Raw genomic sequence first — 25,126 nt, forward strand, 5'->3', positions numbered from 1 at the left:
ACTTTGCTATGTTTCAGTCACCTTTGTATGCGCCGTTTGATTTGGACCAAGACCACTGATTGATTCTATAATTGGATGAATGAATGTGACTACACTTTTTTTTACAAGAATGTGACTACATAAATTGCACCGCTAGTCTTTTCTTTTTTGAAGAGTTGCACCGCTAGTCGATTCTAGCGATCCAACATATATAAGAGCATCTCCAACAGCCGCGCAACGCGCCGCGCGTTAAAAGTCGCGATACAGCGCCGGGTTAGCCAGCTTTTGCGCGCAGCGATGCGCTGGCTCCAGCGGCCGCCGTAAATTAAAGCGCGCCCACGCCGCTCCAGCAGGCGCACTATATTTCAGTTTTTTCTACTATATATTTGGTTTCGTAGATAGTTCTCCTACTACATATTTGGTTTCGTAGATAGTTCTCCTACTACATATTTGGTTTCGTAAATAGTTCTCCTACTACTACCCGTCCGACTCGGACTCTATCTCAGTGATGTCTTTCTCCGACGTCGGAGCATAGGCATCAAGGAACCGCTCGTCGTCGGAGTTCCAGGAGGACGTATCTCCTAGCGATTGGTTGTATTTAGCGACCGCCTTTCGCGTTCGCTTGTCCTCGCGATAGTCGGCTCGCTCCTCTCTCCTCTTCGCCCTCCTCTGGGCGAAGAACTGTTCCTCGTTGGTGTCTTCCGGGAAGCGATGACTCCACAACGCCATGGCTTGCTCGTCCATCTCGGCCAGCCTGAGATGATGCTCCCGCCTCCGATGCTTGCGATGATCCTCGTCAGTGAGAAGCCGCGGAAAAGGCACCAACTCCTGTGCGCGATTCCGCGTCGCCACGTCGGCGAAGTTCATGTCCTGACAGGACCACAGGAGGCGCCACGCCGCAGCGTCGTACGCGCGGGCGCCCTCCTGGGCAGTGTCGAAAATTCCGAGACGGAGCCGCATGTCGCCGCCCGACCGAATCTCGACGGAGTAGGTGCCGGCCGGACGCACGCGGACGCCGCGGTAGCCCGTACCTCCCCGGCGCCGAGGCGGCATCGTGGCGCGGTGGTGGCGTGTCAGCGGCAGAGCGCGGCAGGGGGCGATGGAGAGACGGAGAGAGCGACGGAGGCGCTGCAATTTATAGGGGCGCCAAATGTAGCGCGCGAGCGGCCGCCTTTTCCTGCGCACGCGCAATCGTTTCTCGCGCGCGCTAGTTTCGCGCCACAGCTGGACCGCGCGTAAACGTCCCGCGCGCTATAAAGCCAATTTACCACGCGCGCGTGTCTTTTGACGCGGCTGTTGGAGATGCTCTAAGGCCGAGAAGCGGTTGGGCTGGGCGATTGAAAAATGAGCTCCTAAAATGCTAAGATCGAGGGGAGGGGTAGGAGCGAAGCGAGTTTCTTTTTTTAAACGCGTCAAGCAAAAACGCCAAGAAAAGGAGCGTCCTCGCGACAAGTCGAACTCGCAAACACAGAGCATCTACAGCGAAAGATATTAAATCCGGCGCCCTATACGTCAATGGACAGGGCCCGTTCACCACTCATGTTTCGTCCGCCACAGCAACATACCTTAAATTTACACTTTCCAACCCATGCTACTTATGCAGACACAAAATAACCATGCACTACTACATAGATATGAACTACTCTACTAACACTACTCGCCGTCGGAGATGTAGACGACGTCCGTGCCAGCGGTGCCGGACAGAACGACCCCCTACTCATGGGCCACCTCGTCCTCCTGCCTGTTGGCCGCCTCGTCCACACCCGCGAAGAATTTGGCACGCTCCGCAGCGCGGAGGAAGCGACGGTTGCTCTTCACCTCGAGCTTCGACCGACTGAACTCGAGGATTGTTTGCTGCTCAGGTGCTCCTTCGATTGGGCGACCTCGTACTCCGCCAGCCTGTCTGCCATGGCGAAACCCACAGTAGGAGGCGCCAGATTTGTCTCACCTATGCACTCCCCCTCTTCCTCCTTCAAGTCCTCCATGACTGCGTTCAGTCGGTCGAAGCTCCTGCTCCTCCTCCTGCTCCTGCTCATCCTCCGAGTCCTCCGGATTCACGCCTGACCTAGATCTCCTCCAGCACCTCAAACTGCCGCGCCAGGGTGAGCATGGCATATGTGGTGATCCACTGCCAAGCCATGACTACTGACGAAGGGCGAGCAGATTAGAAAGTGGCATAGTAGAGGGGAGGTACAGGGGAAATGGGATGGGCTAGGGTTGGGGTGTCGTCGTCCTTCTTAAATAGCCGGATTTGGCAACTCGGACAACACCGGAGCGGCGTTCTCATTGAACTGCTAGGTTTCAACGGGTGCCCGCACGTCAATCCGACTTGGCGGATGCGTCCGGGCCTCCTCATATCCGCCCTAAATTTTGGCAGGATATGAGGTGTGTCGATCAGCCTGGGCGTATAGGTCCGGTTTGAGGAGCCCGGTTGAGTAAATTTTTTGTGACCGGCAAGTGACCGGACCGTCCACCCTGGCATATATTAGGGGAGGGGGGGGGAGGGGGGTTTGGCGAGTCCGGCTATATATGATATCGGACTCTAATCGCTTGCAACTAGCTAGTGTAATGGTTATTTGTTTTCGGTTCCTGGTCAATGCAAAGTTATTTAAGAACAAATTGCAGTATCGAGAATCAAATTTTTTTGTTGAATTTTTTTCAGAACATTTTCTGAAAAACACAAACAAAATTTGAAAATGTGAAAAACTGATAAAACCCCCGAACAATTTTTCATAAAGCAGGACATCTTTTTTTCAAAAACACAAAGAAATTGTTAAAAATGACGAACAATTTTTTAAAGCAAAACACGTTTTGAACTATGATTTATTTTTAATTGGAGCAACTTTTCAAAACGTGAACACAATTTTAATTTTCCCAATTTTTTTTTGATTTATCCAACAATGACTGAAAATTGTGAACAAAATTTAAAATTCCAAACATTTTTGAAAAAAATGAAGTTTTCTGAAAAACGTGTATGAAATTTTAAATTTCGAAAAAATAGAAATTCTGACTTTTTAGTATTTTTGTTGAATTTCTGGAAAATGTAAACTATTTTTGAGGAACATGGAAAAATATGAATTTCTAAACAACTTTAAAAAAATTATGTAAAAATAAAAAAGAAACAGGAAAAAAGAGAAGAAAAAAAGTAAAAAAATTAAAACGAAAGATAAAAGAAAATTAAATGAAACCACAAAACTAATAAAAGAAGCAAAAAGCCATTTCAATGAACCTGGTAGAGGGTTCCCAAAACCGAAAATAAAACGTACATGAACTCTTCCTAAAACTAGGAAAACGTAACAGCTAAGATGACCTAACATTGGGCTTTAGAATGGCAGCTAGTGTGAAAGTACTACACTTTGCCGCAGCAAGCGACATATAGGGCTTTGTCTCGCTTATAACAGAAAAATGAGCTCCTAGTGGGGACCCTCACTTGAGGCGCTCTCATCGCGAAAGGGAGGACTGCCTCCGAGCGAATGTTTTCTTTACCTATTTTTTGTTTCATTAAATTTATTTATATTTCTGAAATGGTTAATTGGTCATGTATAAATCTTCATGGTGTGCAAAGAAACTTTCTGCGAAACTTTAAAAAGCTGTTGATAGTTTATGAAAAAGAAGTTCGTGAAATCCAAAAAATGTTCACTCACTCAGCAAAACAATCCCTTCTATTTAAAAATATATTTATAAAATGTAAACAAAAAATCTTAATTCAAAAACGATTTTTGTATCACTAACAAAATGCACATGACATTAAAAAAATGTTGACATGTTTGAAAACAATGTACATGAAATTTTAAGGAAAATGTGTGTGCAATGTAAATAAATGTTGGAATGGTATGCAAAAAAACTTAAGTATTCGAAACAATTTACAGGAAATTTTAAAGAAATATTAATATGTCTTCAGAAAATGTTTGTGATATTTTTTAAAAACGTCTATACAATGCAAAAAATTACTTATGTAGTTTTTAAAAAAATCATCTCATTAAAACAATCTCCAACATGTATTTGAAAAATATAACATTTCTTGAATCTGTTTGAAAATAAGTTTTTATATAAAATTTGAATCATGTATTTGGAAAATGTTACACATATGTACTAAAAGTTTACAATGTGCATTGAAATTAAGTTGACATGCATTGATTAAAAATAAAAGGAAATAAAATAAAAGCATTGGAAAAATGCAGTAAAGTGAAAGACCAAAGAAATCAAGGAAGAAAATTATAAGATACTAGATAAGAAAAACACAGCGTAAAAAAAGGAAAAAATTTATACCAACGGTATGACTACTGGGCCGGCCGAATGCCTTGTGGCCAGAGCCGAGACCGAGTTACGTCTTTAAAAAATCAAGGTCCAAGAAATGGTTGGGCATTCCCAACAATAGGAGTCTCAAAATAGTTCCCTCTCGTTAGGGTTTCGTGTTCCTCTCGGGGCGATCTGGACGCCGCCGTTGAGTCTTGTCCCTTCCCTGCCGTTGGTTCCCGTCCTGTCTCCCTGCTAGGAGTAACCAAGGGGCGCCCTAGGTCGCCGCTCGCTCTTGGCCTGGATCGGGACGCAGCGAGGTTTCAGGGTTCCCCCTCAGAAACCAGATCTGTTCATCATCGGGTCAGTGATCTAGATGGCTGATGAGGGAGCTACGAGCTCCTATGGGCTCAGCGATGTTGAGAAGACAATGCGGGAGCTAGGCCTCCGGGAGGAGGATCTGGACGACGTCGTCTTCGACGAGAAGGATGCTCCGCCGGAATCACCAAGGTGGGTAGCGTTGATAAAGGTCAATACAAGCAAAACCTACAGCCAGACCCGGTTCTACAGGAATATGCGGGCAGCTTGGGACGTTGCCCAAGAAGCGAAGTTCAAACCATTGGAGGTCAATCTGTACACTGTCCAGTTCACATGTTTGGGGGATTGGGAACGCGTTATGCATGAAGGCCCGTGGAATTTCAGGGGAGATGCGGTGCTGCTAGCTCCCTATGATGGTATTACAAAACCCTCGACGATCAAACTGGAGAGTATTGATATTTGGATCCAAATCCATGATGTGCCGGATCTTTATGCTCATCTAATCCAGCCCCTGGCTTCTAAGGTTGGTGAGGTTCTCTTTGCTGAAACCCAGTCCCATGACTTCACCGGGAATTTTTATCATGTCTGGGTACGAATCAATGTGCACAAACCTCTCAAGAATGCGGTATCCATGGTTAGAGAAGGAAAAAGGCAGATTTACAAAGTAAAGTATGAGCGGCTCCCTGACTGGTGCGCCGTCTGTGGGATGCTTGGTCACCTATACAAAGAACATGGCAACGGGATCCGCCCACCATATGCATTAGTGTTCAAGGAACTCAGAGCTGACTGGTTTATGAGATCGGGTAGAGGCCCTGGAGAGGGCCGCAGTCGTCGTGGCGGTCGCCGCGGAGGCCGATTCGGAGGCAGCTCAAACGGAGGCCGATCAAGAGATCGGGAGGATTTTGTCAGCGTATATGGTTCTGGAGCAGGGCGTGGCCATCAACCATACGACCCAGCAGAAGTGGCTAGCAAGATGGACACCGATGACTTAACCAGGAAGAGACAGGACAGGCTGGAGAAAAACAAGAATTGCTTAGCTTCTGATGGTATCCCACCTGACACCGCTAGTGGCCTGCAGCTAGCGATTGTTCCTGTTGGAAGCAATCTGTCAAGTCCTCCTCCCCAGAGAGACCCGGAGAGGTCTAAGGTAGATGATGACACTAGTAGAAAAAGGGCCTTTAGTCCCGGTTCATAAGGGGCCTTTAGTCCCGGTTCTGGAACCGGGACTAAAGGGTCGGTACTAAAGCCTCCCCCTTTAGTCCCGGTTGGTAACACCAACCGGTACTAAAGAAAATTTTATGATTTTTTTTGAATTTTTTTGAATTTCAAATTTCTGAATTATTTTAACCTCTAATCTCTAATCACCCCTCATCACTGCTCAATTTAACCTTTAATCTCTAATCACCCCTCATCATTCCAAATCATCTAACTTCCCAAACGGTCACCCATCCTCTCACTACTCCAGCCTGAGCACGCTTAACTTCCGGGTTCTATTCTCCCTCGTTTCCAAGTCTGCACTTGTTGTTTTCCTGACAATAGTAAGATGTCAATCCTATTAACCCTCAGGAATTTAGCTTGAGCATGAAGTCACACATTTCACTGTTTGAGTTTGAAACTATTGTTCTAAAAATCAATAATTATTTAGTAACACTAATATTTCTTGAATAAGTAGTTTGACCACAGTTTGACCATAGTTTGACCATAGTTGGCCAAAATTCAAAAAAACTGAAATAATTATTTAGTAACACTAATATTCTTGAATAATTATTTAGTAACACTAATACTTCTTGAATAAGTATTTTGACCATAGTTTGACCAGATTTAACAAAAATTAAAAAAAACTGAAATTTGAGCATAACTTTTTTTCCTTTTAGAATTTGAGGATTCTAAAAATTTGCAAACAGGCCATAGGCAATTTCCATCGGATGCGGATTTTCGTTCCGAACATTTTGATATATTATACGCTTTTTTCCGACATCGTATGCAAAAGTTATAGCCGTTTTACATTTTTCCTACATTTTTTGCAAAACATGTCCAAATTTAAGTTTTTAAATTTTCCTAACTAGTAGAAGTAGTAATATAACTACCTCTCGAAGGATTTTATTTTTTGAAGTTTTTATCATTTTCTTTTGATTTTTTCAAAACAAAAAAGGCGATCCACTGGGGGGGTAGAGTTTGAAAATGGGACCTTTAGTCCCGGTTTGAGACACAAACCGGGAATAAAGAGCATCGCACCCTTTAGTCCCGGTTCGTGTCTCAAACCGGGACTAAAGGGCTCAGGTGAACCGGGACTAAAGCCTTAGCCGCACGAACCGGGACCAATGCTCACATTAGTCCCGGTTCGTGACTGAACCGGGACTAATGTGAATATTGCCCCGTGACCAAAGCCCTGTTTTCTACTAGTGTGATGGTTCAGAGGGAATGAACTCGACCGTGAAAAATTTGGCGGGCTCCTTCGAGGAGCACCGCCGAGCCCAATGAGTGCCCTATGTTGGAACTGTCGTGGCGCGGGCAAACCGGCGGCAGTTCGAGAACTTCGCGAGTTCGCGAGGAAGTGTGCCCCTAACGTCTTATGCATTGTTGAAACACAGATAAGTGGTGTGCGGGTTGAAGCTTTTGTAAACATGTTGGGATATGATCATGCATATGCTATTGATAGCCAAGGGAGAAGCGGAGGTATGGGTATTTTCTGGAATAACACTACAGATGTTCAGATTTTAGGTGACTCCGTCTATCACATTGATGCTAGAATTCAGGAGGCTGGCCAAGATCCTTGGAGGTTGACCTTTGTATATGGTGAGGCTCAAACTCATTTGAGGAGCCAAACTTGGGATCTGATGAAAGGTTTATGTTTTTTGAATGACCTATCGTGGCTTTGCATGGGGGATTTCAACGAAGTTCTACGTCCGGAAGAACATCAAGGTGCTGTTAATCATAGTAATGCACAAATTCAAGCCTTTCGAGACACTGTTGATATTTGCATGTTGATGGATCTGGGCTATCGGGGCCGCTTTTGGACGTTTGAGAAGAAGGTGAGGGGTGGCTCGTACACGCGCGTTCGCCTTGATCGCGCACTAGCAACGCCGAGTTGGATGGCAAGGTTCCCACTAGCACACGTTAGCCATATCACGTCCGCGTCTTCAGATCATGGGCCTATCTTGCTATAGACATACTCGCAACAACAACGATCAGGTGATCAACAGTTCCAGTACGAAGTGATGTGGGAATCACATGAGGAGTGGCGAGACACGATCATCTCAAGATGGAATGCGGTGGCGCCGGAGTATGGAGTTGGAGATTTTCGGGACATGCTGCTCTCAATCTCGAAGGATCTCGCTGTTTGGGGTAAGGATACTTTTGGGAGCGTGCGAATGAAAATTAAAGAAGGTAAATGTCAGTTAGAGCAGCTCTGGAGCGACCCTGCACGCACATTGAGTTGAAGATTAATGAGAAGCTGGTGGAGCTTTACCATCGAGAGGAATTAATGTGGCGCCAGAGGTCGCGTTTGCAGTGGTTGTCAGCGGGAGATAGAAATATAAAATTCTTCCATATGAGAGCCAGCATGAGGCGGAAACGAAATATGATCAAGGCCTTGCAAAACTCCCTAGGAGTGATCACAGATGATCCGGCTGAACTGAGAGTAATGGTGACAGATTTCTACAAGTCTTTATACACTACCGAGGGTGTGACCGGGATGGAGGATCTTCTTATGCATGTCCATGCGAGGGTAACGCCGGCTATGAATGAAGAGTTGTGTGCTCCGTATACCAATAATGAGGTCAAGGCAGCGCTCTTCCAAATGTTCCCAACAAAGGCACCCGGCCCGGATGGTTTCCCCGCACATTTTTACCAGCGACATTGGGATATCTGTGGGGACAAGGTGACAGAAGTGGTCCTCAGGATTATAAAGGGAGAGGAGAGTGCAGAGGCAATTAATGACACTGTCATAGTTATGATCCCAAAGGTAACAAGTCCGACCCACGTCTCTCAATTCAGACCTATTAGCCTTTGTAATGTGCTCTATAAAATTGCCTCAAAAGCCATAGCTAATAGGCTGAAGGTCATACTACCTGACATTATTTTTGAAGAACAGTCAATGTTCGTCCGCGACAGATTAATATCAGATAACACTATATGTGCGTATGAGTGTTTGCATTTCATGAAGAGGAACCGATCAAAAACCAATATCAGTTGTGCACTAAAACTTGATATGATGAAAGCATATGATCGCTTGGAGTGGGATTATCTTCAGGCCATAATGCTCAAGCTAGGTTTTTCGTCTGCTTGGGTGGACGTTATCATGGGATGGTGAAATCAGTATCATTTTCTGTGTTGTTGAATGGTGAAAAGCTACATCATTTTAAACCCTCAAGGGGTATTTGACAGGGAGATCCGATCTCCCCCTACGTTTTCTTACTTGCAGCAGAGGGCCTGTCGTGCCTTTTGAAGTCCAGTTCTCAGTCGTCTGCGTTTGGTGGCATCAAGGTGGCCCCTACAACCCCAACTGTTAGCCATCTATTGTTTGCAGACGATAGCCTGTTGCTTTTTAAGTCAAGTGTGGAGGGAGCAGAGTTGATATCAAACCTGCTGGGTACTTATTGTGGAGCCTCGGGACAGAGAATAAATCATGAAAAATCTTTTGTTTTCTTTAGCAGAGGTTGTCCAGATTCTCTTAAGCAAGGTGTCATGCAACGACTAAATGTTCATAATGAATCTTTGAGTGACATATTTAGGGCTGCCAACGGATGTTGGTCACTCCAAAAATGACACGTTCAAGTACCTTCGGGACAGAGTGTGGGAGAAAGTAAGAGGATGGATGCAGAAAATGCTTTCGGTTGGTGGAAAGGAAGTACTCATCAAATCGGCCGCACAAGCGATCCCAGTGTTTTCAATGTCTTGCTTTAGACTTCCTAGAGGAGTTTGTGAGAGTGTAACCTCCATCATACGGCAGTTTTGGTGGGGCAGCAAACAAGGAAGAAGGAAGCCATGATGGGTCTCGTGGGATGTCATGACAAGGCCAAAGGACCTAGGAGGGCTGGGTTTTCGTGATCTTGAGATCTTCAATGTTGCCCTACTGTCAAGACAGGCTTGGCGACTTTTACAGGAACCGGACTCCCTAAGTGCTCGCATTCTTAAGGCTGTCTACTACCCAATGACGGCCTTATTGGAGGCGGAGTTACGCCCCCATCCATCGCAAGTCTGGCAAGCTATTATTGATGGAAGAAATGTATTAAACTATGGGATCATCAGGCGCATTGGTGATGGAGCAACGACCAGAATTTGGCATCATAACTGGCTTCCGAGAAGTGGCCTCATGAAACCTTATCCGCCTCGTGTGGCTGATCCTCCGCAGATGCTGAGCGATCTGATCGAACCAACCATGGCATGTTGGAGAGAGGAGGTAGTACGCCAAGTCTTTGTTCCCGCTGATGCGGAGGCAATCCTGAAGATCCTCCTCTGTACAAGACAAGTGGACGACTTTTGGGCATGGTCGGGCTATCCGAGGGGGTGTTTTTCAGTAAAATCAGCTTACAAATTGATCCATAAGATGAAGATGGGAAGGGAAAACTGGCTAGATGAGGCCGAGGATATGTCCAGCGGAGAATCAAAAGGATGGTCATCTATTTGGGGATTGCAAGTTCCTTCAAAACTGAAAATATTCACATGGAGGCTGGCTCGTCACTCACTTCCTACCAGTGATGTTCTGCATCATCGAAACATGTCACCATCGCATGTGTGTGCGTTATGCGGAGCAGATGACAACTGGCGCCATTCTCTTATTGATTGTAACTACGCGCGGTGCGTGTGGGCTCTATCAAATGAGGATATGGTGCAGTATATGTGTATGCAGAGAGATGAACAGGGAAAGAGATGTCTCTTTCTGATGAGCGAATCGCTTCCTCAAGAGGAATTCACTACCATGATTGTCACACTATGGGCGATTTGGGCAGCGAGGAGAAAGATAATCCATGAAGGAATTTACAAAACTCCATTCGCTACTCATGGTTTTGTCACTAGCTACTTGGCTGATTTGAAGCACATACAAAAACCTGTTGAGAGGTCACCGGCAACTCCAAAGGTCCACCCTACTGCTTGGCAGCCACCACCGAATGATCATGTTAAGATTAATGTCGATGCGGCTGTGCCGCGTGCTGGCCGTTTGCCGTGATGCATCGGGTGTGTATTTGGGGGCCTCGGCAGTTGTCTTCAACAACATAGAGGACCCGAAGGTGCTTGAAGTTCTAGCTACCAGGGAAGCACTGGCGCTTGCCGAGAACTTGTACGAGCAAAAAGTTTTCATCGCCTCAGACTGCATAATGGCGGTGGAGGCGATCAAAGAGGAACGGCAGCAACATATGGAGCAGTGGTACATGAAATAACGGATAGAGCTCGTTTTTTCTCATCTTGTTCTTTTAGTCATGAATTTCAATCCTCGGACTTTGAGGCTCACAACCTCGCGAAGCATGCATTAACGTTGGGGACCGGCCGCCATGTTTGGTTAGGCCACCCCAGCGATCTTTTGTTCGTCCCTGTAAATATTATGACGGTTGAATAAAAGTTTTGCGAGTTTGTCTAAAAAAAAAGAAATGGTTGGGCTGATTAACAGAAAAATGAGCTCCTAAATGCTAAGGTCCAGTATCTGTTCCCTAAAACGATATGGTACATGCACATGCAAATGAGCTCATAGAATGCGTACATGTAAACATGTGAAATGCTCAGTAGGTCGGTTGTTCGGTTAAAGTGAGATAGTAAAGTACGAAACAGCTTCTTTTTTTAAAAAAAAGAAGGACGACCCCCGGCCTCTGCATCTAGGCGATGCATACGGCCATTTTATTAATTATTGACACAAGACCGTACAGAGTCATACAACAATAAGTCTAAAGCCACCAAAACAAGCAACAACTTTCGCTATCCCTATCCAGTTGATGTAGGGGCGCTGAAAGTCTGGGCCTAATACTAAATAGACCACGCAGCCAAACCTAAACATCTAAAGACTTGAGGTCCCACCCAGGACGCCTGCCTGGTATGGGCACCCACCAGTCCGGCGTGCTTCTCAACCAGGACCCCTGCCGGGTATGAGGCCGCCGCAGCCGCCTGCCACCAATCCATCTTCAGAGCTGTACTGCTGCACCGACCTTGCCAGGCCTATCTGCCATCAACGCCACCATGACGCCAGACAGCTTTCACCTCCTGCATGAGTCCATCTCCGCGCATCAGACGCCGAGTCTTCACAGCGCCACGCCGCCGAGATCCGCCACCATCAATGTGTAAGATGAAGCACCGCTCCACCAAAGTCGCCGTCCTCTAGTCCCTCGAGCCCGTGTGCACCTCCAAGAATGACGCCCCCAGGGAGGAAACGACACCAGAGAGCCGCCGTCATCCGATCTACTGATCTAGGGTTTCCCCCGGAGGTAGCAGAGAGTGGCCTTGAACTTCTCCACGATGATGCCTTCAGGAAGGGAACGACGCAGACAGCGTCGCCATCGCCGGCCTTGGCAATAGCCAATAGCAGGTTTTTACCCGGATCTGATCGAAGACCTCCATCCCTCGTGCACGGGTCGCCGCCATCCTTGCCGGGATCTGGATGATCCCACTGCTAGATCTCAGCAAGGAGAAGCCCCCCACCGAGACCCGCCGGCCGAGCAGGGGAAGCCGAGACCGCTCCCGCAGGATCAGATCCGCGATGGATCCATGCCCGCGCCGCCGCCCCGGAATCAGCCCCGCGCGCCGCCGCCCCGGAATCAGCCCCGCGCGCAGCCGCCACCGCCTGCCGAGGCTCGCCGCCGCGTGCCCCGCGCCCCGCCACCGCTCGCCGAGGCCTGCCACCTCGCGCCAAACCGCGAGCGCCGCATGACACCGCCGCCTGCCGCCTAGATCCGCCGCGCGCGGAGGAAGGGGAGTCGGGAGAGGGAGTCCCCCCGCCGCCGCCGTCTGCCATGCGGGTTTCACCCGGCGGCGTCACCCGGCGGCGGCGCGAGGAGGGGAGAAGGAGAGGACGGCGGCGGCCTTAGGGTTGGAGAGCCCCCGAGTCGCCCAGGGCGGGGGCGACGCGAGGGACGCGAGGGCTGCCTTTGACAGAAAATAAATTTGATCCCCTAAACTAAATTCCTTGCAGATCAAAGTGTTGTTTTAAAATCAAATACCGCAGACATTTCAACATTTGGAAAAAATGGCCACTTTAATCATTGAACGAAACCATGGAGTACTTAGCACAGGTACTACAGAGATGTGTTTGGATCACGCTACGTGGGAAAATATTAGAACTTTGCCATATAGATGGAAATTGCCACTGGGACCAATGGTACGTCCGGTTTGCCACGTGTCTCAATTAAAGAAGAAAGAAAGGCGCTAAGGTGTGGTGATCGCCCCAGAATTACTGTGCGACGATGGGGACGGGGTAAGAAAAGGGTTGATTTTGAAAAAAGAAGAATGTGTGGTGGCCATCGGAGCGCAGGGAGAAAGGACCCGCAAGTGAGATCTAGGAGAAGAGGTAGTGGGAGGAGGAGTCAACGCACATGAGAGAAAAGTTGTGGGGCCGGATGGGGAGAGGAAAGGAGACGGTGTGTGGGGCCCACATGGGACACGTGGCAAAAGAAGGAGGCGGCCGAGTGTGGGGTGAGATCGGCCGGTGGATGTTGAGCGTTTCTGATATGTTCCTATACCCCGCATTGAAAATCCTCATCTCTTTTTTCTTAGAATGCATATATGATATCCCTCTGTCTCATAAGAGTAATTAAGAAACTCTTGCCAAAATTGTTAAGCTAAGTATAAAACGAACTATGTAGGTGAAATATTGCTAAATTTTCGTTTCATGCACTGCTGACTAATCCACGTGACACATCTATTTCTCTCTTTCTCATATGAAAGGACGAAAGGTAGTGTGAGAAACTTCAACGACCTGTAGTACTCGCGATCGAAGTACGTATCAATCAACAGAAAGTAGGTTAGCTCCTTCTGTGGTCACTGCCCGCTACTTCTGTAGTCACTCCGGCCCCATGTCTTCGCAAAAGGCACAGCTAGCTTGATGGGAGTTGGGTTCTTCTACGACTACTCCACGCAGAGTCGTAGACACAAGTGCCCAAGCCCAACCACCGGATCGACGAACGTATTGAATCAGTCGATCGGCCCCATGAACATTTTGCATGCAAGCATGGCATCCACCCAAGGTGCTACTGCTTGAGGCTAAGGGCATCTCCAGCGGTTCAGTCCCCCAGGGCGCCTAAATAGAGCGGCCTGAGGCGTGCCGGCGCTAGTTCGGCCCCTGGGGGTGACCTAGCTCCTAGTCACGCCCCCAAGCACCGGCCTCAGGATGCGGAAAATTTAAATTTGGTCGTTCCCGCTCTCAAAAGACGCCACAAATCCGGCGATCGGACGTAGTCTGGCGTTACAAAAAACAGAGCGCCGCACGCCGCAAGTTCGCGTGCGCAATGATTCACTCGGCGGGGTCGGCTCCAGGCGTTGGCTGAGTCGGCGTGCGCGGGCTCGGCGGTGTCGGAGCTGCTTCGGTGCTGGGCTGTGTCGGCGGGGCTTCGGCACTGCTGGGCGGCGATGTAGAGGCGTCGTTCGGGCTTGGCGTCCGTGTGGTCGTGGGCGCGGGAGCTTGCGTCGTCGGCGTCGTCGGCGTTGTCATCTGCATCTGGTTCAGGATGAGGCCGCGCTCCGCCATGTACCACGCCCTGAGCTGCTCGTCGTTGCTCTGGAGCATGTCCGCCCCGCCCATCAGAAAAGCCATGTCGGTGTTCCTCCTCTTCGCGGCGACGTTCGTCCGGAGCAGGTCGAGCTTGATGGCGCTGTTCTTCATCAGCAACGACCACCGCGCCTCGGTCTTCTCTTCACGTAGGACGGCCCGGGCCTGGGCGTCGGCGAGGCAATGCTCGATGGACTCCCGCACTCGCGCGGTTGCCGCGTCGGCGTTTTTCCCCTTTTTTGCCAATTTGTGGCCGTCCGGCCGCCCCTCTGACGCGCTCGGAGTCGTCGCGTCCGGCTTGTATGTCTCCTTGGCCTTGTCGAGGGTACGTCGGACTTCCGCCCACTTCTCGCACTTGTCAATGCGCTTGTAGACATGGAGGTGCTTGAAGTCGGCGTCTTAGTTGTCGCGCTGATACATGGTGAACATACGCAGCAGCTGCGCGGAGGAACAAACAGTTGGCGGGCAGCGGGCGTTGACGACGAAGAGATGCGGGCGAACGGCGTGCGTACCTGATCCTCAACGCTGGCGCCGCTCTCCGGGCGAGCCGCGACCTCCTCGACGATTCCATGCCATTTGTTGCACGCCAACTGGATACGCCCCCAATGGTTCGACATCGCCTTGGAGCCGCGCTGCATGTAGACGCCTTTGAAGTACGGGTCGACGAGCTTCCGCTCGTCGAACTCGGCCTTGATGCGGTCCCAATACGTCTCGAAGCTCTGGTTCGTGCCGGTGGTCGGGTCGAGGCAGACGACTTTCCATGCTTCGGCGAGGCATTCCTATTCCTTGGATGTCCACTTGATGCGCGCTTCGCCTGTCCTAGCCGCCCGCTTCTTCTTCTGGCGCCCCTTCGTCGGATCAGGAGCTGGCTCCTCCTCCTCCTCGTCCTCCTCCTCGGGTTCCTGCGCTTCGTGCGCGTCCTCGCCATAGACGTAGCCGAGCTCGGCCTCCATGTCGCCGCTGAGATCCACTACCTCGTCCTGGGTGGCGAACCCGGGAGACGCGGCGGCCACGGTCGATCCTGTCGCGATGATGTCGTCCATGTCGGCTCCTGTGTCGTCCGTGTCGCCGAGGTGCGAGAAGGGCAGCGGCCCACGGCGGAGATGGGGCGTCGGTGTGGACGCGTAGGCGGCGGGCGGCGAGTAGTTGTATGGAGGGTACTGCACGCCGACGAAGGCGGGCGAGGGTGTGCGCGTCGCGGGGTGGCCATGGGGGAAGGTCACGTTTGGGTTGAACCCCCCGTGCGCGTCGCCGTCGGCGTAGCCGGGCGACGACGATCCCCATGGAGATCCGACGTCTTGCTGTCCCCAGGGCGCGTACTGGGCGTGGATGACGACGGGTGGATTCATCATCCCCGCGTGGTCGACCGATGAGGAAGACGCCGCCGCACGCGCCGCGTTGTCGCGGGCCTTCTTGGCAACGGCCCTGTTCCGCCGGTCGATGGTGACTGCGTCGCGTCGCTGAACTTCCACCCTCCACTCGGCGTTCGACATGCCCGATGGCTTCGATGGTGGCGCCCTTGACTTCCTCTGCTTCGGTTGGGCCACGGTGCCAGTCGTGGTTGCCGCCGCGCGCGGCATGGCGTACTTCTTCGGCGGCATGGTGGCGACTGGAAGGCGAGCTGAAGGGGGTTTCGCGGGAGAAAGGGAGGGAATGGCGGGAGGAAGGCGAGCGAGCGGAGGAGATGCGAGGGAAAAGCGTCAAGAAGCGGCGGGAAAAGGCCCTCGGGTTGCCGCCAGGGCGGGCTCACGCGCCTTTTTCGCTTGTGCCGGCTCCCCAAGCGCCCCCCAGGGCGCCGGGTTCGGCCTGGGTCCGCCGGCACCAGTTTTGGCCCGAGCCGGCGAAAAACGGGTTTCTGGGGGCGCGACTGGGCCGTTTTTTTGGCGTCGGTGCGGCAAAATCGCCTGGGAGGGCCTGTTGGGGGCGCGGCTGGAGATGCCCTAATAGGCATGTACTCTCTTTTTCTAACACAGTACAATCGATGTCGTTTACATACACAAACATACACTCACCTCTATGAATGTACGCACACACATCCTATCTCTATAAGCACCTCCGTAATACTGAGCTGGCATAGCATCTTGAGATTTTACAAAGTCCTCACAAACGCTTCCCATTGAACGAACATCGCCGTCCTGATGGGCTAGGGATATCATTGTTCTTCTAACTATCCAACCAAAGGTTGGTTCGCTAATAGGCATGCACTCTAAGATGTCTTCCCAAGGATAATATTTGCAGCGCTTGCCGGTCGACCTGTGCCACACATTTTTCTTTTCAAAAAAGAGGATACCACCCCTAGCCTCTCCATCGGTTGATGCACACAACCATGACTTGGGCCACTCATCAACAACCCTTTGCATCGCTTTGGCGATGTCACAAGAATTGCCAGTTAATTTCATAAAAGCTCAGTGGTTCCGATTCGATGTGGCAACTCGACCTTGTGGACATTCTTTGAAACTTTCTAGTCAAGCGCACTTCATTTCCCATGAGGTACCTTGGCTTACCGCTCTTCGTCTGGTAACTCAAGAGGATGGACTTCCAACATTTGAAGGACAAACTTCCATCAAAGCTTGCGCCTTGGGAAGGAAAGAACATCAGCTCTGAGCGTGTCACACAATGTTAGCAAAATCTACACAGCCTTCCTTTGGGCGGTGGCGAAAAAGATCACGAGCAGGAAAAGCAAAATCAACTGGAACACTGTTTGTCGACCGACTCACCTTGGCGAACCTTGGGTTGTTGATCTTCAAAAATTGCTAGAGCACTTCGTCATTGTCCCGTTGAGAGAGAGAGAGAGAGAGAGAGAGAGAGAGAGAGAGAGAGAGAGAGAGAGAGAGAGAGATGTGTGCTTGATCAATTTCCCTGTTTGGTCCTCGTAGCGAGGTCTCGTTTGGTCGACTGATGGGTACCAGCTAGTGACAGAGAATGGCGTGCAGTGTGTGTACTTGCTAGTTCGTTTATTCCGCCTCAATCTCTTACCAACATTTGTCTCGTAGGGGTAGCCACCAGCTACCACGGTGCTATTGTGCATATATATATAGTAGACTGACATCTTGTGTCTTCTACGTGCCGTCGGGCATCCTCCCTCTGCTCCCGTGTTCGTTCGTGCTTTTTGCAGTCCAGTCACTGTTCGTATCAACCTATGATGGATCCACAGCTAAGCTAGCAAGCAGCCAGGCGGCGCGTAGCATATGCAGTTGGGAGTTCGTACGCATATCATATGCACTGCGGACTAATCTCGATGGACCCTCGATCACGCATTTATCTCTCTCTATATCTCTCTATCCGATCTCTCCTTTTCATATCATCAAAGCATGAAAAGGAAGTGTGGGAAACTTCCAGGAGCTGCTCGTGACCGAGTGTCCATCAACAGAAAGTACTCCATAGGTTATTGTTGCTTGGTCACTCGCCGCTCGATCCATCTGTAGGACTGTCTATTCCATGTCTCCATAGGTGTGTAGTGGACTCCAAGTTGGTTGCATCTTGCATGTCATTACAAAAGATAGACTACAGGCTTAGATGGGAGTTGGGTTCTTCTAGCTGCTCTTATTTCTGTGTGTGGGTGTGGGACTGTGGGACTGTGGGAGAAGAGCCGCCGGAGGGCAGCGGCGGTGGAAACTGTTGGCGGCTGGATGTTCTTGTTAATGGAATAGACTTTATTCTGGATAAAAAAAAACTTGATTTTCTAGGGTTTTTTAATACTTCTAATACCCCCATTAAAAGTAGTTCGATCAGATTCCTAAAATTATTTGTCATTCGTGTCAACTTGTCACAAAGGTACCCTTGCGATGATATGGTCTTTGTTGGATTGATAAATATTCAGTGACATAACGTAAAATACTCTTGATGCAGATGACTCTTGATGTGAGCCGGGAACGCGCAAAGTACCACGCGTGAGGGAGCGTTCCGACCTAGGATGGCGCGACCAAACCAGCCAGCCAGGGCTGAAGGTCAGGCCTCCCCTTCGGGCCTGGGGCACGAGCTTGCCCAATGACGGTGGCCCCGGGCAAGCACCGTGGTCCACCCGTCCCCCCCCCCCCTCCCTCCCCGCACCGGCGCCTCCGAGAGAGGGACATCATGGCTGCACCCAGAGCTGCCAAATGATGGTGGCCACAGGCGACTGGGCGGTCCAGCCGTCATCGACCTTCCAGCCAAGTAGCTGGGGTCCGTGCCATCCGGGCAAATCGAACAACGTGGAGCTACCCGAGAGGCTCCCACGGCAAGCCACCTGGAAACGGACGGCCAGGAGGCTCTCTTCGCCCTCGACGAGCCCACGAAGCCAGATACTCCAGCATCCTTTATAGGAGTAATTATTCTTAGATTTTTATCGTAGCCTAATTTGCGAGTTTATTTCTCCTTGCCAAGTTTTATTTAATTTTGACGACGCTTCGATATCTATGATGTTTTAGTCTTAAATGGCTATATAAACTGACAAATAAAGATTATTACACAAAATGCTGATTTTAATTCGCACAAGTTCTTACAAATGTTTATTAAAGGTTTCCTAAAAATTTAAAGTTGAAATGGGTTAAATAGTCATAGAAAAAGGGTATTTGTATGTGATGTTATGGGAGATAGTCACTTGGTGAACAATCGTTATTCATGTTATGAGTATTCTTCTCAGAATTTTAACAGTCTATTCTACCAATATTAGGACTACTTGCCAATTTTTAGTTATTTTTTACAATGTGTAGATATTCTTTCATTTTTCCTCTTAAATAGTTGTACAAAATGTTAAATTAATTACATGAATACAATGATCTTAATTCATATTGATTCTTGCAAATGTCTATTATGAAGCCATAGTGATAGTCCGGTCACTGAATTGGTTTGGGTGGTAAAAACTTAGAGATTTGGAGTGAATTTCATGAAATTCATCCGAGATAGTCCATTTTGAACAACCTTCTAGTTTAATTTTGTGTAACATTCCCACATATTTGTCACAAGTTCATCTGCCAATATTAGGATTTTTGGAAACATATGGTAGTCTTTCTTTTTAAATAACAACCAGAAATTCATTTTGATCATTTCCTCCCTAAACAATCGAATATATCATTCATTCACTATGTCTAATATTCTATATGTGTACTTGTATATATTTTCTATACTATTTTAAGCCATTATTTCGTATACCTATGGTTCAGAATGGAATTGATTTTAATAAGTGGGAATAAATTAGTTGAAACAGAAGTAAATGACATGTAGAGCGGCCTTGTCGGCCCCATGAGCACACTCTACTGCCCATCTGTCTCAGTTGTCACACATCCTTTCACTTAGGGAATACAACTTTCAGGTGGACAAAAGTTGGGATCCTAAACTTCCTAGCTACTTGCTGGTAGGAAGGTGTTGTCCCCCAAGTGCAGAGGTTTGTTGAAAGCGGCACTTTACGAACAAGTGGATGACCTTAAGATTTATCGGATCAGTGGGAGTACTTTTACTACAGCCTATGATCAGTACCTGCACACAACTATAGTACTTGTCTTGGTCCAGAACGGAACTAATGATATTGTTAGTCTCGCTAGTATTGCTAGTCACAAGAAGTAATGTATCGTGTGGAAGGAATTGATAATGGTAATATCATTAAAGAATGGTTCAACTTGTAAACGAGAAGTGAAAATGGTGATCGTGGTTAAAAGCAACAAGAATGAATGGGTGGGGATCCATAATATCAGTGCGGTGAACAAATTATAGTTGTGTGGCGACTAAATTACAGTTTTTATGATTGTGATTATGCATGGAATAATTGCATATCAGCATTACATCCTTATATATGTAGAGCTTTATCAAACTACATTTATAGCTCATACTACAGACCGAGAACACTATCCAACATGCATCTCAAACATATTAAGTAAACAAAGCATTAGATTAAGCATGATAGCATAATGTTGATATATAATATATTGTCTTTATCCCTATGTCATCACCAGGACAACTACTCAACTATCTATTTATCCTTCTTGGAAACAACATAGTACAAGCATTTTTCACTTTTTATCACTGACGTAGATGACCTGGGATATTGAACACAACCACCATACAAAACTCCCTCTTGGAGATCATTCATCTAAACATGATTAGTGGAAGACTAATAGACCGGAGAGCATATATCGGTATATAAATTTTTGAGCAAAGAACTCATATAAATCCAAGAATAGATCATCTACAGATCTAACCATAAAGTGCTAATTCATGCCACCAGAGCATACACACCACAAAATACATCAGATGGATCACAAATGTGTAGGGCGGCTCATGTGACAATTATATTGAAGAGAGAGAGAGGGAGAGAGAGAGAGAGAGAGAGATTGCTATCTAGCTAATGTTGTGGACCCATGGTCAAAGGACGACTACTCACCTACTCACACATAAGCATGGTAGCGGCAAGGATGGCGAAGATGATCTTTGTTGAAGGATTTCCCCTCCGAGAAAGTATCAGAACAGGCTCCCAGATTGTATCTCCTCGGAACAAAGAAGTGGTGGTGCCGAAGGAATCTTCGATAAATATGAAGGTATTTTAGGGTTAATACAAAGGAAGGTGTGTCGAGAGGTGGTGCCTGGAGGCCATGTGCACCCCAGGCCGCGCCAATTGGACGGGTGGGACCCCAGCCGCCCAGATAGGCATAGGTGACTCCCTCTTCGTCTATTCTTGAAACTTCACGACATTTTTTTGTTTGAATTTTGTGGTCTCCGGAAATTTAATTTTCCTGAAAAAGAGATAATACCCTATTGTTGGTGGATGTTTACCTGGCCTCATATTGGGAAGGTACATGTAAAGGATTGTACAAAGGTGAGTGTCTCTATTTTCTAGGTCCGCAAGTGAATGCCCTAGCCTTGCCTTATATATGGGGTAGACAAGGCTAGGGTTTACAATTGTCATCTGTTGGGTTGTGGTAACAACATATTAATAGTGTGTCATACCTCCTAGTTAAAGTTTGTACTAATGACACATCAAAGCCTATCTGAGTGGGCTTCGCGGAATGTATCCAGTCAAATGGGTTTCTCGAAATGTGTCCAGTCGAGTGTGCCTCCCCGACCATATGTGCCACATCGGGCATCCTAAGTCAGTTCTCTTCTTGGGCCTATCCTTAGGGGACAAGCCGTCATTCATTGCTCGCTTCATCCGAGTGGCTTTTTGTTTCCTTTCTAAAATTCTCTAGTTTTTCAGGCTGGGTTTTCCTTTTATGATTTTAATTTCAGTTTTCTTTCAACAAATTTTATTTGTAAAATTTATTTTTATTTCTTTTCCATTTGATATAATTTTTTTAGAGATGCGAAATTTAATATTTTTTCCTGAAATCTAAAATTATTCAAGAAATTAAAAAATCTTTGTAAATTTTCAAAAATATCCATAACATTCATGAATTTAAAAATTATTCTGATATTGCAAATGTTCATGAATTTTAAACATGTTGTATACTTCAATAATTCACAATGTTTTAAAAATGTCAAATTTATGAAAGTATGTAAAAAGTTAAAAATATTCGTATTTGAAAAACATTCACGAATGTTAAGAAGAGCCCTCAGGGTTAAAGACATAGCTTGAAATGGCTGATTGGGCCGGCCCATAATGGATCACCCTATGTGCGTCACGCCCCGATCTGACGCACAAGCAAACAAACATGTATACCCTAAAAATGCAAACAAAAATGTACCAAATGTGCATTATTTACTTCGTATTGGGAATTTTAACTTTTTTTGGCACATGTCAGAGGAGAGAGCACATCAGTGATCTGAATCCTGAATTCAGGCATCCTTGGGAACAAAAGGCTTGTTTTACTTCAACAGAGACTTATGGTGTCTTCATCCTTTGTATTGATATTTTCACTTAGAACAATGAGTTTATTTTGCTGGCACATCCCTAGTCGGGGTTCATCTGTTGGGTCAATTATTCCACAAAATAATACTACCTCCATAACATAATATTAACGTTTTTGCACTTAGTACTAATTAACAACATATAGTACTTACTATATTGCATCGCTCAGAGGCTCGTATGGTGTGTCAGTGAGACATGAGCCGACAGCGGCACAGAACAAGGAACGTGTAGTAATGAACTGCCTTCCCCAAAAGGAAGTGTCCTCTTCCTCTATCTTTGGCCGAACAAGCTAGCTAGAGAGTCGTTTCGCTGCTACCTCTGCCACCTATGTGAACTGCGCTCAAAAAAAAAAAAAACTAGTCAGCTAAGTAGCTTCTATGTAGAGGAATGGAAGAATAAGGGCAACTTCAACGCACGATTCCAAATGGTCCGTCCGCGTCCGTTTGATGGTAAACGGACAGGGCAGGCCCTTCAATGCGCAGAAGCAAACGGACTGTCATCGTCTGTTTTCTGTCCGCTTTCGACTCGTTCTCGGCCCAACTTTAGGCCGAGTTTGTGGTCGAACGGACACGCGCGGACGGGCAGGGTGCGTGCCTTTTGTCCTGTCCTGGCCCGCCTGTCGGGGACACAGACACACCCGCCCCCTTCTCTTCCTCTACCTTCCTCCGCCCACCCCCCACCCCCGACATTGCCGCCGCCACCAGGGTCCCTGACCACCTCACCTTCCACCAGGGCTGTCCGAACCACTACCACGCCATGCCATAGCTGTCTCACACCGACGTCCCGGAAAGCATTTTGCCGACATTCGTGGTTGCCGGCGTTCGTGGAAGAGAAGCTACGGTCGCCAACATCGCCCATCATCCCCAACCTCTTTCGGCAGGCCGTTCGTTGCCGCAGGGCACCCACCAACACCTCAACCCCCAAAACCTTGCTTTACTGCCTGTGAGGGGAGGACGATGTGCACTATCCGGCAACCAATAGATCTGTCTATCGGTCTAATTTCTTTTCATGCAAACAAATTTCAATTGGATTGTAATAAGACTATTTGATATTATTTTTATTTCGATTGGGTTGTAATAAGACTATTTCGGACGTGCAACTATTGCCATGTTTAATTTGAGATATTTGTTATTCTTGAACGGACGAGATGCGGCCGAAATGTGGCCGTGCGTGGCGAATCCATAAATTCAGACGGACACGAACCCATTGCCACCTTCAAACGGACGAAAAGTAGATAAAACGAACATCCGTTTAGGGTCGTGCGTTGAAGTTGCCTTAAAAATATTACTTCAGTTTTCAGATAGCCTGGAACTCAGGTACAAGTGTGTGTCGGTGTGCTGTTTGTAGAGAGAGAGAGGGGGAGGGAGGAAGAGACAGAGAGTCGTGCGTCGATCGGTCTCTCCGTGCAGTCGTCGTGGCGAGGTGGATCGGCCCGTCGATCGGTCTCTCCGTGCAGTCGTCGTGGCGAGGTCGATCGGTCACTTGCCAGAGTTTAGGTACGTGCAACGTCAATTTACAAGGTGTCAGGCCCAGGGGCGGAGCTAAGGGGGGACGAGCGGGGGCCAGGCCCCCCCAATGGCTGCCTCGTACTGAAGTACCGTAGCGTAGGTCCCAGGAGATTAGGCAAGGTCAATTAGATTTAGGACTAATTGCCCAAGAAGGTTTGCAAGTTGAAGCCCATGTATTAAAATACCCCATGTGGCCATGCTGGTAGTTGTGGAAGCTGACCAGGCCCACGATCGAGAGCATCCTCTATGGCTTCGATCGTTTCGGCCCCGACGCACGACGTACACAAGCTCGCTTTTCCAAAAAAACGCACAAGAGCTCGCTGCGCGTAGCCGTCTACGGAAGTAGACGAGGGCATCCGTACAACAGATTAGCGCCGCCGCCGTCGCCGATGGCGGAATAATCTTAAGGTGAGTCTTCTAAGTTGCTTCATTGATTTATATATGTACCATGGAATACTGATGAACTGATCCACATCTTTCTCCACAGAGACTAGAAAGTTTTTGCCTTTGATGGGATTAATTAGGGCTGGCAATTTTTTGTTTATTCTAAAAAATAGGTATGCACTGATTCTATCATCTTAATTTCAGAATTTGCCCTTAGGACAACTCAACAGGACTCACCTCAGATCTAAAGTATATCATCGGCTCATGTCTACATCATCACAAGTTATTATTATTGTTAGAATTCCACAAACTGATAGATTCTAGTTTCTATTTTTCTGTCCGGTTAGAAAATTACATACCGGTTTGTATACATGATAACTTAAATATGAAATTAGCTTACACAGAAACTACCGATCAAATATTCCGGCATGAGTAAAATTTACACAGCAAGCTAGAATTGGAAACGCACCATATAAGAATATACATTTTGTCCTGTGAGTTTTAGGCATAAGAACCACATTCAGACTAATGAAAATCTATCATTTTCTAATTGCAAAATCCATATTATCGTGTATTCCTCATTAGTTTTAGGCATAAGAAGTCCTGTGGAATGGTTATTGTTAGGAAAAAACTTCTATATGTTCATTGAATACTTCACACCCCCCCCAATCGTCAAATCCTGGCTCCGCCCCTGGTCAGGCCATGCGTGTGTGCGTGTGTGCTGGACTAGCTCGCTGCTGGTGCAACGTCGATCTCCAGCAGAGAAAGAAGAGAATCGTCGCCCGCATGAATCATCATCAGTGACAGCAACTGCATGTGAAGTGTACTTGCTGGCTCGTTAATTCCGCGTCAATCTCCTACCAACATTTGTCTCGATCGCAGAGCTGGGTAGCAAGCAGCCGGGCGCGTGAACCGGGTACTCCTTCCGGTCATTTTTACTCTGCATATTAGGTTTGTCCCAAGTCAATTTCATCCAACTTTAACCAAGTTTATATAAAAAATTATAGACATTCACATAACAACACCAATATCATTAGATTCATCTTAGAATATATTTTTATATTATATTTATTAGATATTATAGATGCTAATAATTTCTAATATAAATTTGATCAAACTTAGCAAAGTTTGACTTTTGGCAAATCCAATGTGCAGAGTAAAAAGGACCGGAGGAAGTACACACATTAATTTCTCTCT

At 47.5% G+C, this 25,126-nt stretch overlaps 1 protein-coding gene across 1 annotated transcript; it reads right to left on the reverse strand.

Annotated features, from left to right (window-relative positions):
- Positions 1 to 456: 456 nt before the first annotated feature.
- Positions 457 to 1,032, reverse strand: LOC147981957 (uncharacterized). The gene has a single exon (XM_087516158.1). The coding sequence runs from the start codon at positions 1,030 to 1,032 to the stop codon at positions 457 to 459; it is 576 nt and encodes a 191-aa protein (XP_087372284.1).
- Positions 1,033 to 25,126: the final 24,094 nt, after the last annotated feature.

The sequence above is a fragment of the Triticum urartu genome, chromosome 3A, assembly GCF_056163025.1.
Source record: "Triticum urartu cultivar PI428250 chromosome 3A, HENAU_Tu73, whole genome shotgun sequence".
Classification (NCBI taxonomy): domain Eukaryota; kingdom Viridiplantae; phylum Streptophyta; class Magnoliopsida; order Poales; family Poaceae; genus Triticum; species Triticum urartu.

Coding starts and splice junctions, on each gene's coding strand:
- LOC147981957 (XM_087516158.1), bottom strand. CDS start 1,032: ATGCCGCCTCGGCGCCGGGGAGGTACGGGCTACCGCGGCGTCCGCGTG.